At 27.6% G+C, this 16,367-nt stretch overlaps 1 protein-coding gene across 1 annotated transcript in view; it reads right to left on the bottom strand.

Annotated features, from left to right (window-relative positions):
- LOC129956488 (ankyrin repeat domain-containing protein 10-like) overlaps window positions 1-1,800 on the bottom strand; it is a 32,121-nt gene extending 30,321 nt beyond the window's left edge. Inside the window, exon 1 of the mRNA XM_056068407.1 lies at window positions 1,401-1,800. Coding sequence (XP_055924382.1) covers window positions 1,401-1,595 — 195 coding nt within the window. The 5' untranslated portion in view covers window positions 1,596-1,800. The remainder of the gene's footprint in view (window positions 1-1,400) is intronic.
- Between the last annotated feature and the right edge of the window lie 14,567 nt (window positions 1,801-16,367).

The raw sequence follows: 16,367 nt of genomic DNA, 5'->3' as shown, positions 1-16,367 counted from the left end.
TGTTAACAAAGTATTATCAGTCTTCAGTTACAAAAAAAAAAATTAAATCCCATACTAGGAATACAAATGCATATCCAAAAGGTTTTATTCATTTGTTAACACTGAAGAAGAAAAAAAAAAATTTCTTTAATCGCAAAAAAAAATTAATCAGTAATCATTTTTACAATGAAATGTTGAATAATACTTTCATCACACAATTTAGATTTGAATTATTATATCAGTAAAAATTTCTGTAGAATTGTAATCATATACTTGAATTAAATTAGCAACATGGCCGATAACTATCTAGAAAATATACTTCAGGGAAATATCCCTGTACTTATTTCAGGTTTTCCATGAAAATTCTTCCTTTTACATAGCAATCTTTCACTTTTCCATTTAAATGTTATAACCAATATTTAACATTTACGAAAATGCCTCAACTATGCAACAAATAAAAAAACTTTTGTAATAATTTCAAAGAAAAAAATTTAAGCGCTTCTATAATTATTATATTATGAAGAAATAATATAAAAATTATAAATATTTAAATGTCTTTATTGCTAATAAACTTGCTTGAAACAAGTTCTACCAATTGTATTATGTTTGATATAAACTTTTTACGCACTGATTGCTAAAATTAAAGTACTATCTGAGTAAAACTGAAGGCTTACAACAAGGTATGATTATTTAATTAATTAAAATTATAAGAAAGTTTTCAATGTGTTTTGATTAAAATGTTCAATTGTAAACGAACGATCACAACCGATCAAAAGGGTCACAATTATCATTAAAAAATGGATCTTCTACTCAGAAGAAAAATCTTTTTTTCCCACATAATAAATCAATAAATTAAAAGCAAATTTTAAACAAGATGTTACAAAAAGTAAATGCAATCAGCATTTTTTAGATCTATATATATTGAGAGTAATAATATATTTAAATCGATACATTTTTTTTAATTTAGTTCTTTTTTTTTAATGATTAATATACATTAATAAATTCTCCAAAAACCAATTCTCAGAAATATCGATAAGTTCCAAATATATATATATTCCACTTAAATAACTTGGCAGTCTTCCAAGAAATGATTCCGTTAAGAAACCTATGTAAAAAACCAAATACTTTATAAAATATACTAAAAGGATACTTCTTGATCTAATTTTACAAAATTGGATTTTTGATTTAAATTTCAAGTGTTAATTTTTTGAAAATCAAAACGGAAATAGAACAAATTATATTTTTTATCATCCCACCAGTACATTAGTATTTTTCAATCTGATCATTATATTTTGCCGTACTGACAGTTATAAATATGCAATTCAGACAACTGAAACATTGGATATCTACACAGCAAAATAAAATTTATTTTTAATTCATTAATTAGGAAACAAACACATAATTTAAAGATTATTTCTTACATGTCCAGAATACGCAGCCCAATGTATAGGTGTCCAATTTCGAAAAGAATCTTCCGATACAGCAAGCATGGGTTGTGAAGATAGTATACTGCTAACAGATTGCACATTCCCATCTCTGCAATTCTTGTGAACCGGGTAATTATTGCAGAACACTGCTTCATCAATTGCACCGGCTTCTAATCCGTTGTGAAACATGGTGAAAGAAAACAAAAGCTCGCTCTTTTTAACTAATAAACACTAACGTTGAATGTGAAATATTTAAATACAAAAGAATGTTAATACAATTATGAGATTTTATAAAAAGAATAACAAAAACAAATTATTTTAAAGAATATATCCCGACTCTTTAACTCTTAAAGTGTACAACCAACTCACACTACTACAGAAATCGATTTAGCGCGGGAGTTTACTACAGGATTCAGTCAATCCGGGTTTTTGTATGGTTGCAACAAAGAGCGGGAAAAGTGCCAAGCGGATTCGCCAAATGGCGATGTTTCCTACAAATCTGGATGTATGGAAAGCAAAAGAGATGATTTAGCCAATTGGTTCTTAACAAGTGTGCATTCTTTTTTTCCTGATATCAGTTACTATGGGGAAAAGGTTAAAAATAGGAAATTCTGTTTGTTTACATGGGATGTTTCCTTTTGCGTTCTTTCTTCCTTCAGAAAAATAAATCAAAACGTTTCGTAATTTCATCGAACTATTGAGAATTCTCGGAATTTAGACTCATGTTATCCAAACAATAAATTAATATTGAAGTTCTAAGAAAAAACGTCCTTTACTCTTTTGAACATGATCATTTGAGTAACTTCTGTAAAACTCTTATGAGATGCTTAATTCTTTTTTTCTTTTTATATTTTTTGAATATGTATTTTATGTAATTATTTGTATACAAAATAGTTTTACAATACACCACTGTATTTTGACTGTATTGTGCAATGACTTAACAAATTGATTAGAATTCTAGAAAGTAAAATAAAATATCTTTTCTTGACTCTTTTCATTACAGCATTACCATAGCTTTCCTAAGCTAAACAACATTTCTATAAAATAAAAAGCCTACGATTAGAAAAAAATTAAAATATCACATTATTCAATGAAACTGATAATAAATGTGTAAAATAAACAAAACTATGTTCAATTTATTCTCATAAAGCAAAATCAAAAGAAGTTCGTCTTTAATATAAAACTGAAAATACATATGCATGTTTATCAGTCATAGAATTCCTCCTAAACGGAAAAGGATGGCGAACTGAAATTTTCGTGACATTATGAGGACATTTCTAGGTCAACTATACTGTTTTCAACTTTCAAAATTAATTAATCAGATATTAAATCGAGAAGATTAAACTGGTATTAATCATTTTTCACCATTAATTTCGAAAATACTTATTGCTCCAAAATTATTTTTACACCATTTAAAGAGCAATAAATTGCCTTTCCAATTATATTAGTTTCAATGAGGTACAGTTTTTTTCTCTGATTTTAACAAGACCTTCAAAATTCATTTTAAATTCACTTCATTACAATTTAAATCGAACCAATTTAACATTTCATCGAATCTTTTATCCACATATTTTTGTCACTTTTATAAGTGTTGATAAGAAAAGTGTTACTTTTTTAAACGTTACGGTCTAAGGTCTAAAATGGGAAAATTCTTCAAAATTTCAAGCCCGAATTTTTTTGACGATTACTATATTTCCTTCATACTACTTATACGAGAAAGTAAAAAGCAGTTCCACTAGAAGCAATCTAAAAAGTACAAATCTCAAACGCGTGAATTGGACAGAATTCAACAAGATGAAGAACGAACGACTGAAACTGCTGAAAAAAAACTAAACAGCGACGTTCTGTCGAATAATTAGAGGAAAGAAGTGCAAGACGAAATAATGAGACTTTTGATGAAAGAAACGAACACCAAACTATATACGATCTTTAAACTCGAGGCCTACTGTAAATAAGGAGCAACGAGAGTATATAATGCACTTGCAAGCCTGAATGGAATGTTAGCCGAAACATTCTTTACTGATTATAATTTTCATAAAGTTAGTTATAATCAGAAAAGAATTAATTTAAATCTATTCCGGGAAAGGGCGAAAAACATAGCTTGTATTGTATAAATTTGACTTATAAATATCGCTGATTATATTTCATTCCGTAATTGTTGGATTTGATTTTTTTTTAAATTGACTCTTAAATAAAAATTATTCTTTTTTAGATTAAAAGATTAGATTAAAAAAGATTAAATTAAAGAGACTTTTAGATTTAAAAAAAAAGTGGAAGTAACGACTTTGTCTGGTAGTAGTATGTTTTACTTTTTATTGTTTGATAGCAGTAATTTTTGTAGAGATAAATTCAAAATGAATTTAAATGGAAAGTAAACTTTTTTTCTAAATTTTAAAAAAAGCATATGCTGATATTATCATATGGTCGATAAGGAAAACTGATTTTTTTTCAATATCTCATTTAATCTTAATGGGAAAAAGCTATTAAAAATATAAATTCATTTAAAATAAAGTTCGAAAATGTTTAAAGAGTATATTAGAACATCCTGTATAGAATACAACAGCATAAATTATTGCATTCTTTTTTTCTCTTACTTATTTCTATAATACATATTTCAAATTATGTAAACATCTTTTTTCCATGAAATAATAACAATTTCCACAAATAATTTAATTTCTACACGAGTTTTATGAAATAAAAAAATAGTACAATCTACGTATGAAATCTGTTTGTTGAAAATTACATTGCGTAAATAAATGCAAACGATTTTTTTATGTTTATTTTTTTCATTGGTTGATAGAGGCTATTTTTTTTTCTGCTTTTTCCAAAATTGTTTTTATTTTACCTGCTAGATATTTATTGTGTTTAGAAATAAAAACTGATTTTTTAAAAAAATTACGAAGGTCGAACAAATTGAAATAAATACGTTTTATTACGCTTATGGAATAATTTATAAGACTTTTACTGATTTTCTTAAAAAAATTATTTTGTATATTCATTAAGAAAAAAAATTTCATATTCTTGTTGCAAATTTTAGAATCCTTTTAGGCAGCACGTAATAATAATTTATTTGATCCATTTTTATACTTTTATTTATTTAGATTTATTTTATATTTGTGATATCAAAACTTTGCAATCAATTTATACGCGTTTCCTTCTGATGGAAACATCAATATATATGAGTTTCGAAATTTTATTCACTTGTTTATTTTCCCTAATAATACACCATTTCTATATTTCCAGAGTTTAATTATCATTTTATAAGTTCATTTAATAATCTTTTGATTTCATACGGGTGGCTGAACTAGTTTGTAATTTTTAAAAAAAATGATCTCAAAATTCCATAAATACTTATAACTATAAATTAAAAATTAAACAAAAATTAGAAAACTATTAAAATAAAAAAAGATTTTCTACTATTTAGTATGTTAATAAAACTGTTTTTATTAAATTTATTCTACTAATATTTTTAGTTTCTCGTATACGAAGCATATTGAAAGTATTATAATCATCAAATTCAATTCGAACACAACATTCTGACAAATCCTCAGGTTCAGATTTCCTTGAAATGAACTACATATTTACTTTTTAAAGTTTTATGGAGTCATGTGACTGATCTCCATTAAAAAAATTCATTTATATAACGAAGAGAATATATGAAAGACAGTTAAAATAACACAACATTAATCCCTGACAATTTGGCGGATTCTTGGACCTGACAATATATCCCATCGTTAAACTGGCGTAGAATAAATATAACCAATAAAGCCGACGAACCAAATGATCATCAAAAGTGAATGGTATATTTAATTAAACAATTCTTACATTGATAATTTAGAATCAGCTTACTTAAAGCATTTGTATTATTTGAAAGCATATCTCTAATCCAATAATAAACGATAAATTGCCAAACTTGGCACTCTGTACTATTCACCCATCCGGTTGGTTGAAGCAGATGCCGGCCGTTTTAAGGGACCATTAATATAATAACAAATGAAACATCATAGTTAGTGTAGGAAGCCATTGTTTTTGAATTTAACTCAAATAAAAATAAATTTTACAAGTGCAAACATTTTCAGTTTTTTTTTTAAACTACTTTTACAGTTTTGTGGAGATTAATTTTTAAAAATAAGTTTTGTTCGTAATATTTATTTAGTTATTTTCTGGTATGTATATATTATGGGGTGAATTAGCTTTTCGGCATCAAAGGAAGTACAATGAAAGAAAGTTCAAGAACCCTTGGTCTTCACAATGTCCTGCACGAGCCTGAGTTTTCAAGCTCGATTCTGTCCGTAGCGGAAGTTTTTTTTTTTTTTCAATCGTCACGTGCCAATTTCGAAACATTGGTGATTTCTTTCAGAGTTTTTTTTTTTTTTTTTTTTCTTTTCTTTTTGTAAGACGAAAGATAATGTTGTTAATAGCGATTTAAATATTTTAAATGTAATTTTCAATTTAGTTTATAAATTTCATTCGTTTAGTTATAGGGATATATACAAAGACAATATACAATTATTTTATGCACAGACAATTTGCCCTGACGGCAAGAATTTTTTTTTTTTTTTCTTTTCGGATCTGGGAAACTAAATTTCTGGATTCGTCAAAATCCTGACAAGAAATTTCTACTTTAATCCTTCTTATTTTTTTCTACTATCTGATTAAATGGCACCAATCGTTTATGATATATGCTGTTCTAGCATATCTAGAACAATAAAATACATGAGAATTTTGTATCGAATTATAGCTTCTTTGTATATTTAAAGTTAACGTATAAGTTTGAAAAGTGATAATTCAATACAAACACAGGCACATCGGCTTAGGAGTTAAACTGATAAGGCATGCATGCGCATGAATCTATTCTAATGTATTTCTTGAATATTTAGAGAAAAGAACACATTTTCGGACAAAATTATTTTATGCATTTAGATAAAATTTTCATAATAATAATAAGAATTTTTTGTGTTTGATTTTAGACATCAGTATCCGATTCTACGAACTAATTTCTCTTCAGGTATAAACAGAAACACTTAGCTTTTGCTTAATGTGGGGAAAAGGGGGATAGTTTTGTCCTAGTTATTAAATTGCTTTTTTTTTTTTTAGAAATGAGATGGAATAAATTACTGCTTACGCGATAAAAGTCAAAAGAATCAGGTCAATTCAAAATGGGAATTTACTTACCTCTTGTAAAGAACAGCTGTTTTGCTGATTGAAATAATTATTTATATTCGTTTTATATATATATATATATATATATATATATACAGTGGCTCAAAAAATTGAGAGTACACCTTACTTTTACTTCATAAATCCGACTTTCAATATAAATAACACATTACCGGGAAGTGCAAACATGTTTTTATTTTTACACATAACAAATGGTTTAATTTAGAGTATAAATAAAGAAAAATCAACGAAAAATTTCTAAATTGAAAATTTTCAGAAGCATTTTAAATAAACATATTCAGATTTTTGCCTCAAAAAATTGAGAATACACCAATGAAATTTTTGCATTATCTCGCATAGAAACAAAGTGTCACTGTTAAGTTGTATGTCATTTGGCTCTTATAATGGCCTCTAAACGTCATGGTATCGATTTGACCCATTTTTGGTGGTATTTGAAGATATTTTACCCCATTCTTCTTGCACCACTTGTTTAAAATGGGTTTTGTTTCTAATTTTGTGTCTTTGAACCCCTTTTTTGGGTATGGCCCACGAATATTCAATGGCATTAATGTCGGGGCACTGTGGTGGTGTGTGTAACTGCTATTTACAATGAAAAAGACATCATATTTTGAAGTTACGTGTATTCTGTTTGGGGTCGTTGTCTTACTGGAAAATGAAATTTCCATCTAAACCCAAATTTTTAGTACTTTCCTTTAGATTGCTGCGAAGTATATCCAAGTAAATCGCATCATTTATAATGCCATCTATAAAAATTAAATTTCCTACCCCGAATGAAGCCATGTAACCTAAAATCATCACGGAGTCACCATCATGTTTAACTGTAGGACGTAAATTTTTTGGATACAAAGCAGTATTAGGCTTTCTCCATACAGTAAGATGGTTGTCACTGCAAAAAACGTTGAGGTTTCTTTCATAACTAAATATAGATTTCTTCCAAAGGTTATTGGTCTTCAATTGATGAGTTTTTGCAAACTTCAAATGCTTTTTCTGAATTAGCAAGCTGAAGAACGGTTTCTGTCTAGCAATGCGACTTTTATATCCAGCTTGTCTAATGGCATTTCGCACAGTTTCAGCACTTACACTTCTGCTATGATTCGAAAAGTTTCTGCAACAAGTTGGATGAACCATATGGTAGCAGCAATCTAAAGGAAAGTGTTAAAAATTTGGGTAAAAAAACAAGCATAAAGAATGAAAATAGGATCATTTGCTAAGTGCAGAATGTTCTAAACATTGTCGTAAATATCGTTTGCTACTAGCGTAACAGCGAATAGCTTATTTCATTCCTTTTGATTATGAAGTATGTGGGTTGTTTACGAAATAATGCATGCTGGGAAAATCGATAACATCGGTATTTCGAAGACATTTCATGAAAAAATTCGAAATGGTAACAAAAGCGAAAAAAGAATTCAAATAAAGAAGTAATCAAAAGTCTGGGAGATTTTTATTTAATTTAGATATAAGTTCAATTAAAGTATAATAAAGCTCGAATTTTATTTTTAATAAAAATAGTTATTTAAATATATAACATGGAAAAAACTGCATATTCACAAGATTTGAATATTCTTAGATATGATTTTAATAAATGGACATAGAACTATTCTACTTAACGTAATAACAAGCTGATTGTTCATTTAAGAACTTTCCAAAATATTAATCGATTTGTTTCTTCTATTATCAAATTGTTTTACAAAATAAAATTAACTGTACAATAAATTATAGTATCCAATTTATTTTGATAAAATTTTTTCTCTGAAGTAATATTTATTTTTATATTTAATTGTGTGAATTCGTAATTACCATTACAAAAAAAGTACGAAACATATTTTAGAATAATAAAGCTCAAAAAACTATGTCGGAAACATTCTAAATTACATATCAGAACCAACCATAAATAAATAAAACCTCAGCTAATCAAAAATGGTCACTTTCTTATTTTCTCTTTCAAAAAATTTTTCATTCAAAAATGAATTCTTATTCTAGTAATTTCTTTACATCTTAAGAATTTCATAAAACTTATGGTGAAGTTTAAAAAAATGTGCAATCGATGAAAACTACTTTCCTAATAAAGTAGCTTTTGAAAATGCATATACACACAACATCCTGATGATGTAATCATTTTTTTAAGAATTCATAATTAATTAATAACGGTAATTTTACTTTTCTCTTTTAAAATAAAATTCATTGAAAAAGTGCGGATCTTTTTACCTTTCATCAATTGCATCTACTCCGAACAAATACTACCATTTAAATCCTCTGTATTTTTTGAGAGGTTTTTGAATTTACTATATTTTTCTCATAATCATAAAAACTTGTAAAATTGATCATCTTTATAGATTTTTCTTTTCTTCTTTTTTTTATTTTTATTTTGTGTGTGTATGCACATCATCTATTCCCTACGCTGTTTACATACCAGCGAAATTTATCGCTTTAATGATCGCTGTTTTATGTTGTTGATTGTTTAATCTCTTCAGTGTTTTGAATAGGAGTACTATAACCTGAACTTCAATTTGAAGAAGAGAACAACAGCTACATAAAGGGAAACTAAAACCACTAAGTAAACCACTGTTGTAAGTAATCCCGTATGAAAATTTGGTCAAGAAATATAATAAATAAGAAAAACAGGAAACTAATTAAAACTTTTATTAAAGTTAAATTTTTTATTTAATTTATATTTATTACTTATTATTATTTACTGGGGAGAAGCTTTATTTCTCTCAAAATAATTGTTAAAACCCTTTTTCAATCTTCTGATTCAATTATAACTCCATTGTGGTTGAATTTCAATATGCAAAGTGGACATTAAGACTTGCCCTGATTAAAAAGAAAATTATTATGCCTAAAGAATTATACCTTAGACTACTATTACTTTTTAAAAATTGTTGATTTCTTAATTAAATTTGTAATTAAACTAATTATTTCAGTAAATTTATGCTTATTTTCCCTTAGTAACTTGAAAAATATCAAGATGTTTTTCTAGTTCTCAACATTGGTCCAAGTTAAGTATGTAATCCTAGACACAACATATATTGTCGTCATCTTCAAAAAGCTCTTCAAAACTTTATTGTCTTAAAATGGTGTGGCAAACATTCATAACAAGATCTAAACTTTTCTTGAACAACAAATGTGAGTGGTCTCTTCAAAACTTTCTTGCATACTCTCTTATAAAGGTATCATCCCTAAGAACGTTTTATATAACATTGTCGTACAATAGTTAAGAAATATTAACTTTTGGCGTGAATTTTACATTTTGGCTGAGTCTATATTGTCATACTTGGCGATTATTGTGGCTTTCAGTTAATGATATCCGAAAGCCGAATTTTTATTTTTAGATACGTTTTTCTACACTGATTAATACAAAATTTGACAGAAAAATGCACTTGTAGTCACAAAATTCCGTACTAAATTTAATATATTTTGGTAGTTGCGTTTTTGGTTTATGGCTGTTACATGTTTTGGAAAGTACAGACCGACAGACAGTCAATTTCATGTTGGATTTGGCTCAAAATTTGGCAGGTGTCTACACTATCGATGTTAAATCTGTGTACCGAATCTTATCTATCTGACTCTCCGTTTTGTAATTATCGTATTAACTTATATTCGAACAACCAGACAGACGGACTTTGCCTGAACAAATTTTTTTCAAAATTTGATAGAAATCTCTAAATTTGGTGTAAAGATCGTATACCAAATTTCAACTGTCTAGCTCAAAGTATTTGTGAGTTATCTTCGTCACAGACTAATAGACAGACGGACGGACATTTTCCAAAAATGGGTTTTTCGAACTCAGGGGGTTCTAGACGAGGAGATTCGTCAAAATCTCGAGTTCAACTTTTTTTTTTAATGGTTACTATACTTTCTCTATATTATGTATATGAGAAAATAAAAATGGCTGATTTCATTTTGTAGAATCACAAAAACCACTGCGCTTTTTTTCCTCACCAACTCAATAATATCAAAAATTAAATTTTCATCCATTCTTACATGTCCGAATTAATTACGAAATTTGTTCAATGATTAAAAAGAAAACCTTTCAGGAACAGAGCTATGGAACGACAAAAATTTTGCATCATTTCGTAACAAAATTTTGCAGAGTTCAGGATTTAGAGCCTTGTATTTATGTATCTTGAGATAAAGTGTCAGATGAAGTTCAAAAGTTATTTTTGAAACTTTGCTCATCTCTGAAACTATCTAATTTTGTCTCGATTTGATACGACCGCGTTCAAGGTTTTTGTTTCGCTTACTTGCAAGGTTATTCTAAACATTTTTATCTGGAAACTGCTACAAAAACAGAGGAACATCTGTGTTATGAATGTGATCCTCCCCTCCCTTTTCTTTTAGCTCTATCAAAGAAAAAATACAAGGCGAGTTTAGCTTTGTCCTATAATAAAGATAGTTCAATATGTATTACACTTCTTCTCTTTGAACAATATTATTTCGTTCAATTGTACAATTGTACTTTGAACAATATTATTGTGTCCGATTTTGTTTAAATCCACCATTTTTGGATTGGTAAATGATAACATTGATACGGGCCTACCATCGTACATTGATATTTTTTACTAGTGTTGTGTTTTTAACTATTGTGTGTATTGTGTACCCTAGTAGCACATGATATTGTATAATATTATAAAATTTGAAAAAACAATTTTGTACAATAAATATTGTTTTACAATATTGAAACAGTGTAAAATGTAAGACTTTTGTTATATTGTATAATATTAAAAAATTTGAAAAAACAATTTTGTACAATATTGTTTTACAATATTGAAACAGTGTAAAATGTAAGACTTTTGTTATATTGTATAATATTGAAAAATTTGAAAAAACAATTTTGTACAATATTGTTTTACAATATTGAAACAGTGTAAAATGTAAGACTTTTGTTATATTGTATAATATTGAAAAATTTGAAAAAACAATTTTGTACAATATTGTTTTACAATATTGAAACAGTGTAAAATGTAAGACTTTTGTTATATTGTATAATATTGAAAAATTTGAAAAAACAATTTTGTACAATATTGTTTTACAATATTGAAACAGTGTAAAATGTAAGACTTTTGTTATATTGTATAATATTGAAAAATTTGGAAAAAAAAATATTGCACAATATTGTATTACATTATTGAACAATGCAAAATATAAGACTTTTGTTATATTGTTTAATATTGTTCTATATTCGGCTCTAATATTATACAATATAGCTCCCCAATATTATTCAATGTGGTTTTTATGTATATTGTCTTCTGTATTAATAATTTAGATCCTTTTTCTACCTAAGAAAAGAATGTAATACATAATTTTCTTTCAGAAAAAAAAGAATTGGTAATATGCAGACTTCTTAAATTTTTCAATTATTCTACTGTAAAAACTAGTGAAACTTCTTGAAAACAAGCAGAATAACTCAAACTGTTCTCTGAATCTATTCATGAAGAACAGTGACCAGAAACAGTAAATTTGGACACTCCTGTTTGCTCCAGCTCTCAAAATGTTTTATCTTTTATTGAATTTCAAGCTTCTTTTATCCATTGTATATGTTCAAGGATAGAGAAACAAATAGATAATCTATCTTTTGGATAATTTAACTCGAATTAAGATATTGTAAATCTAAACTTAGAAGCAGAGCCAACCTTAGGAGGCGCCGGGTCCATTTGGAAACAATATTAATCAGCCGCAATAGATTACAAACAGTCATGTATTATGAAACGGCAATTACAATTATTCTTTTTTTTGTATATATTTAAAAAATTTTTTTATTTAGAATGAATTTTTAAAAAAAACCCTGCAAAATAGTAACAGAAAAACAATGCTGTCTGAGAATCTTTAACATATTTTAACGTTAAACTTTGACATATTTATAAGTTTTGAATAAATTTATTGTTTTATTTTTGTTATAATATGTCCGTACAGAATTTTGTCTTTTTCTATTAACGATGCAAAAATAAATTAGAATACGAAAAAAAATATAAGATTCATCTATTCATTATGTGACGTCAGGTTTTTATGGCGTCAACTTAAATTAATTACATAGTAATAATATCTTTAGTTTAGTTCAGTTGTATTAACGTCCCTTTTCAAATCAACAGTAGGCCTATTTGGGACGTACCTCATAATTTTGAACCTCGGTCAGCTGATGACGGCGACATCTGAGCTGGCACTCCCCTCTCCAAACTTCCACATCAAACCAGCGGAAGGGCGTTTGGCCTCCACGGATTTAATGTGCACCAGACCCGCTTACACGACGGTTCTTTGGTGGAATCGGGTCTCGAACCTGAAATCCTACGGTTCCGTATCCGAGGCCTAGCCACAAGGCCACCACAGCTCTAATAATAACTTACATTAATTACTTGGTAATAATAAGTTACAACAGATTCATTTCTTCATTTCAACTATTCGCCTTTGGCTACTAGCTAGTTCGCCGGAGGTACTGGCTATATTTAATTTCACTTAAATTGCTTAGCTAAAAAGGCACATGAGTCCACTAAATTGTAAGACATTAAAGCATATTATTTTAATAATTTTACATATGTTCTGTTCATTATATATATAAACTGGTTCCTTGACATACTGTTATTATGTCCAATTCGTCTATCTTCTAAATTTAGCGGTATGGTAATTTTACTTTTTTATTTGTCCTGTAAATAAATAAATAGATATTAAATGAATCTATAAATATATACAGTGGCTCAAAAAATTGAGAGTACACCTTACGTTTATTTGATAAATGCGACTTTCAATATAAATAACACGTTACCGGGAAGTGCAAACATGGTTTTTATTTTTACACATAACAAATGGTTTAATTTAGAGTAAAAATAAAGAAAAATCAACAAAAAATTTCTAAATTGAAAAGTTTCAGAAGCATTTTAAATAAACATACGCAGAATTTTGCCTCAAAAAATTGAGAATACACCAATGCACCAATGAAATTTTTGCAATATCACGCATAGAAACAAAGTATCACTATTAAATTGCATGTCTTTTGGCTCTTATAATGGTCTTTAAACGTCATGGTACCGATTCGACCCATTTTTGGTGGTATCTGAAGATATTTTACCCCATTCTTCTGGCACCACTTGTTTTAAAAGGGTTTTGTTTCTAATTTTGTATTTTTGAACCACTTTTTCGAGTATGACCCGCAAATATTCAATGGCATTGATGTCAGGGTACTGTGGTGGTGTGTGTAACTGTTGCTTACAATGAAAAAGACATCATATTTTGACGTTAAGTGCATTCTGTTTGGGGTCGCTGTCCTGCTGGAAAATAGAATTTCCATCTAAACCCAAATTTTTAACACTTTCCTTTAGATTGCTGCTACCATATGGTTCATCCAACTTGTTGCAGAAACTTTTCAAATCATAGGCAGAAGTGTAAGTGCTGAAACTGTGCTAAATGCCATTAAACAAGCTGGATATAAAAGTAGCATTGTTAGAGAGAAACCGTTCATCAGCTTGCAAATTTAGAAAAAGCAATTGAAGTTTGCAAAAACTCATCAATTGAAGACCAATAACCTTTGGAAGAAATCTATATTTAGCAATGAAAGAAACCTCAACATTTTTGACAGTGACAACCATCTTACTGTATGGAGAAATGGCGGGTTATCCGCACCGCGGATAACCCGCCCGCGGATAATCGGGAGTCTACTGTATCTTCAAATACCACCAAAAATGGGTCAAATCGGTACCATGACGTTTAGAGGCCATTATAAGAGCTAAAAGACATACAATTTAATAGTGACACTTTATTTCTATACGTGATATTGCAAAAATTTCATTGGTGTATTCTCAATTTTTTGAGGCAAAATTCTGTGTATGTTTATTTAAAATGCTTCTCAAAATTTTCAATTTAGAAATTTTTCGTTGATTTTTCTTTATTTTCACTCTAAATTAAACCATTTTTTATGTGTAAAAATAAAAACATGTTTGCACTTCCCGGTAATGTGTTACTTATATTGAAAGTCGGATTTATGAAGTAAAAGTAAGGTGTACTCTCAGTTTTTTGAGTCACTGTATATTAAACGAATATTATATCTATATTCTTTATTAAAAATTAAAAAAAATTAAAAGATATTAAAAAACAGAATCTTTTGTTAGCTTTCAAATATAGAAGAAAATTACGCCATCAGCAAATATTTGATGAAACAATATTGGTTTCATTCAGTTGCTTAAAAATATGTTTATAAAATAATAAATCTTTACCAAGGAATTTTGCCGTAACTAAATTGGCATCAATGAAAAAGATAATTTTTTGTATGTTAAAATGGTGTAAAAAAAATTTTGTACGGAAATATTTTTGGAAGCTATTGCGAAAAATATCAAAATCTAACTTATTTTCAATCAATTAAAATACTAAATAAATTTTTTTTTTTAAATCTTTCTGAAATTCACATTTCTACTCTCCAAAATATAACTAGGCCAAACCTGGTAGTTGTAGGTCGAAAGGTCCGGCCTGTAGAGCGCCAACATACACACACATACGCACAACATATTAATACAGGTTTTTAAAAACCTTTTTTCGATAATAGGAATTCATAAAAGATGATATTCCTGCGATTATTTACTATGGCCGCTGGGAGTGTCAGAAATGGTTAATTTCAATTAAATCTCTTAGACAAAATTTATTTCATGGTTTCTCATAACAAAACATTTCTAAGCATAAAATTGCGAGAATCACAAAATCGTATTATTTTAATAGCCTTACTCAAATTTCATTCATTGCGTACATGAATCTTCCTAAAAGAGTCGAATTCCAGACATCTTAATGCCGTTTTAGTGCCTTAATAATCTTTTTTATATTGCATGTTTTCTTTTACAGTAATATTATTTCACTTTTTTATTCGCAATTTTATGTAAACTATGCAAATAATATGCAGTATCTTTACTTTCCAGCAATGAAGAAAAAAATCACATGATTAAATATTTAATGAAACAATGGACACGCTTTGAATTTCATTACAAAAATTAAATCTATTACAGAAAATTATTCAAAATGTGCCAAAATTCAAAAAAAAAAAAAAAAAAATATGACAATAATTAGTTTGGTATCATTGAAAAAACAATCTTAAATATTGACTTTTTCTTTAAAATGAAGTAAAAATCAATATTATTTAAATATTTTCGGGAATTATTGTAGAATAATTTGTTAACATATATTATTTAGTAAAAATCTGGTTTCATTTTTAAATAATTAATATTCTAATTAAATTTTTTAAACAATAAACCAATAATATTTAAAGAAATTATTACACTGAATGGTCGCTATGCACTAAAATAAGAAAATTATGTATATTGTACGTACTCTAAAACAAAGTCAGGAAACTTCGTTTACTTTAGAAACGAATTTTTAAAAAATTATAAATCAATATAATATATTTTTTTAAATTTCATTGAAAAATATTTGATTGTAAAATGGAATAGCTCAGAGCATTCAATTTGAATCCAGTACGAATTTTTTTTTAAAAAGTCTTCGCAACTAATTAATGGCTTTTTTTACCTTACAAATGATTCACATTAATAAACTAAACATTTTTTAATGCAAACGATTTATGAAGAAATGTTAATCAATTTGTTATTTCTTTTCCTATTCTATATCTAGTAAAACCAAATACTTTTTTTTTTATTAAAATTTATTTAATCTCTTCACAAATAAATTTTAAGCAAAAAATATTATTAGAAATATTATGCTTCTAGAGAATCGAGAATTAATTTCAGCCTTCGGGAAAATTAATTTCCGCATATCATGCAAAATAAATAAATAAATTGAAAACGTAATTTTGAATTA

This window comes from Argiope bruennichi, chromosome 11, assembly GCF_947563725.1.
Source record: "Argiope bruennichi chromosome 11, qqArgBrue1.1, whole genome shotgun sequence".
NCBI classification, from domain to species: Eukaryota; Metazoa; Arthropoda; class Arachnida; order Araneae; family Araneidae; genus Argiope; species Argiope bruennichi.
The sequence above is the reverse complement of the archived record's forward strand: the minus strand, read 5'-3'. Positions and strand labels throughout refer to the sequence as shown.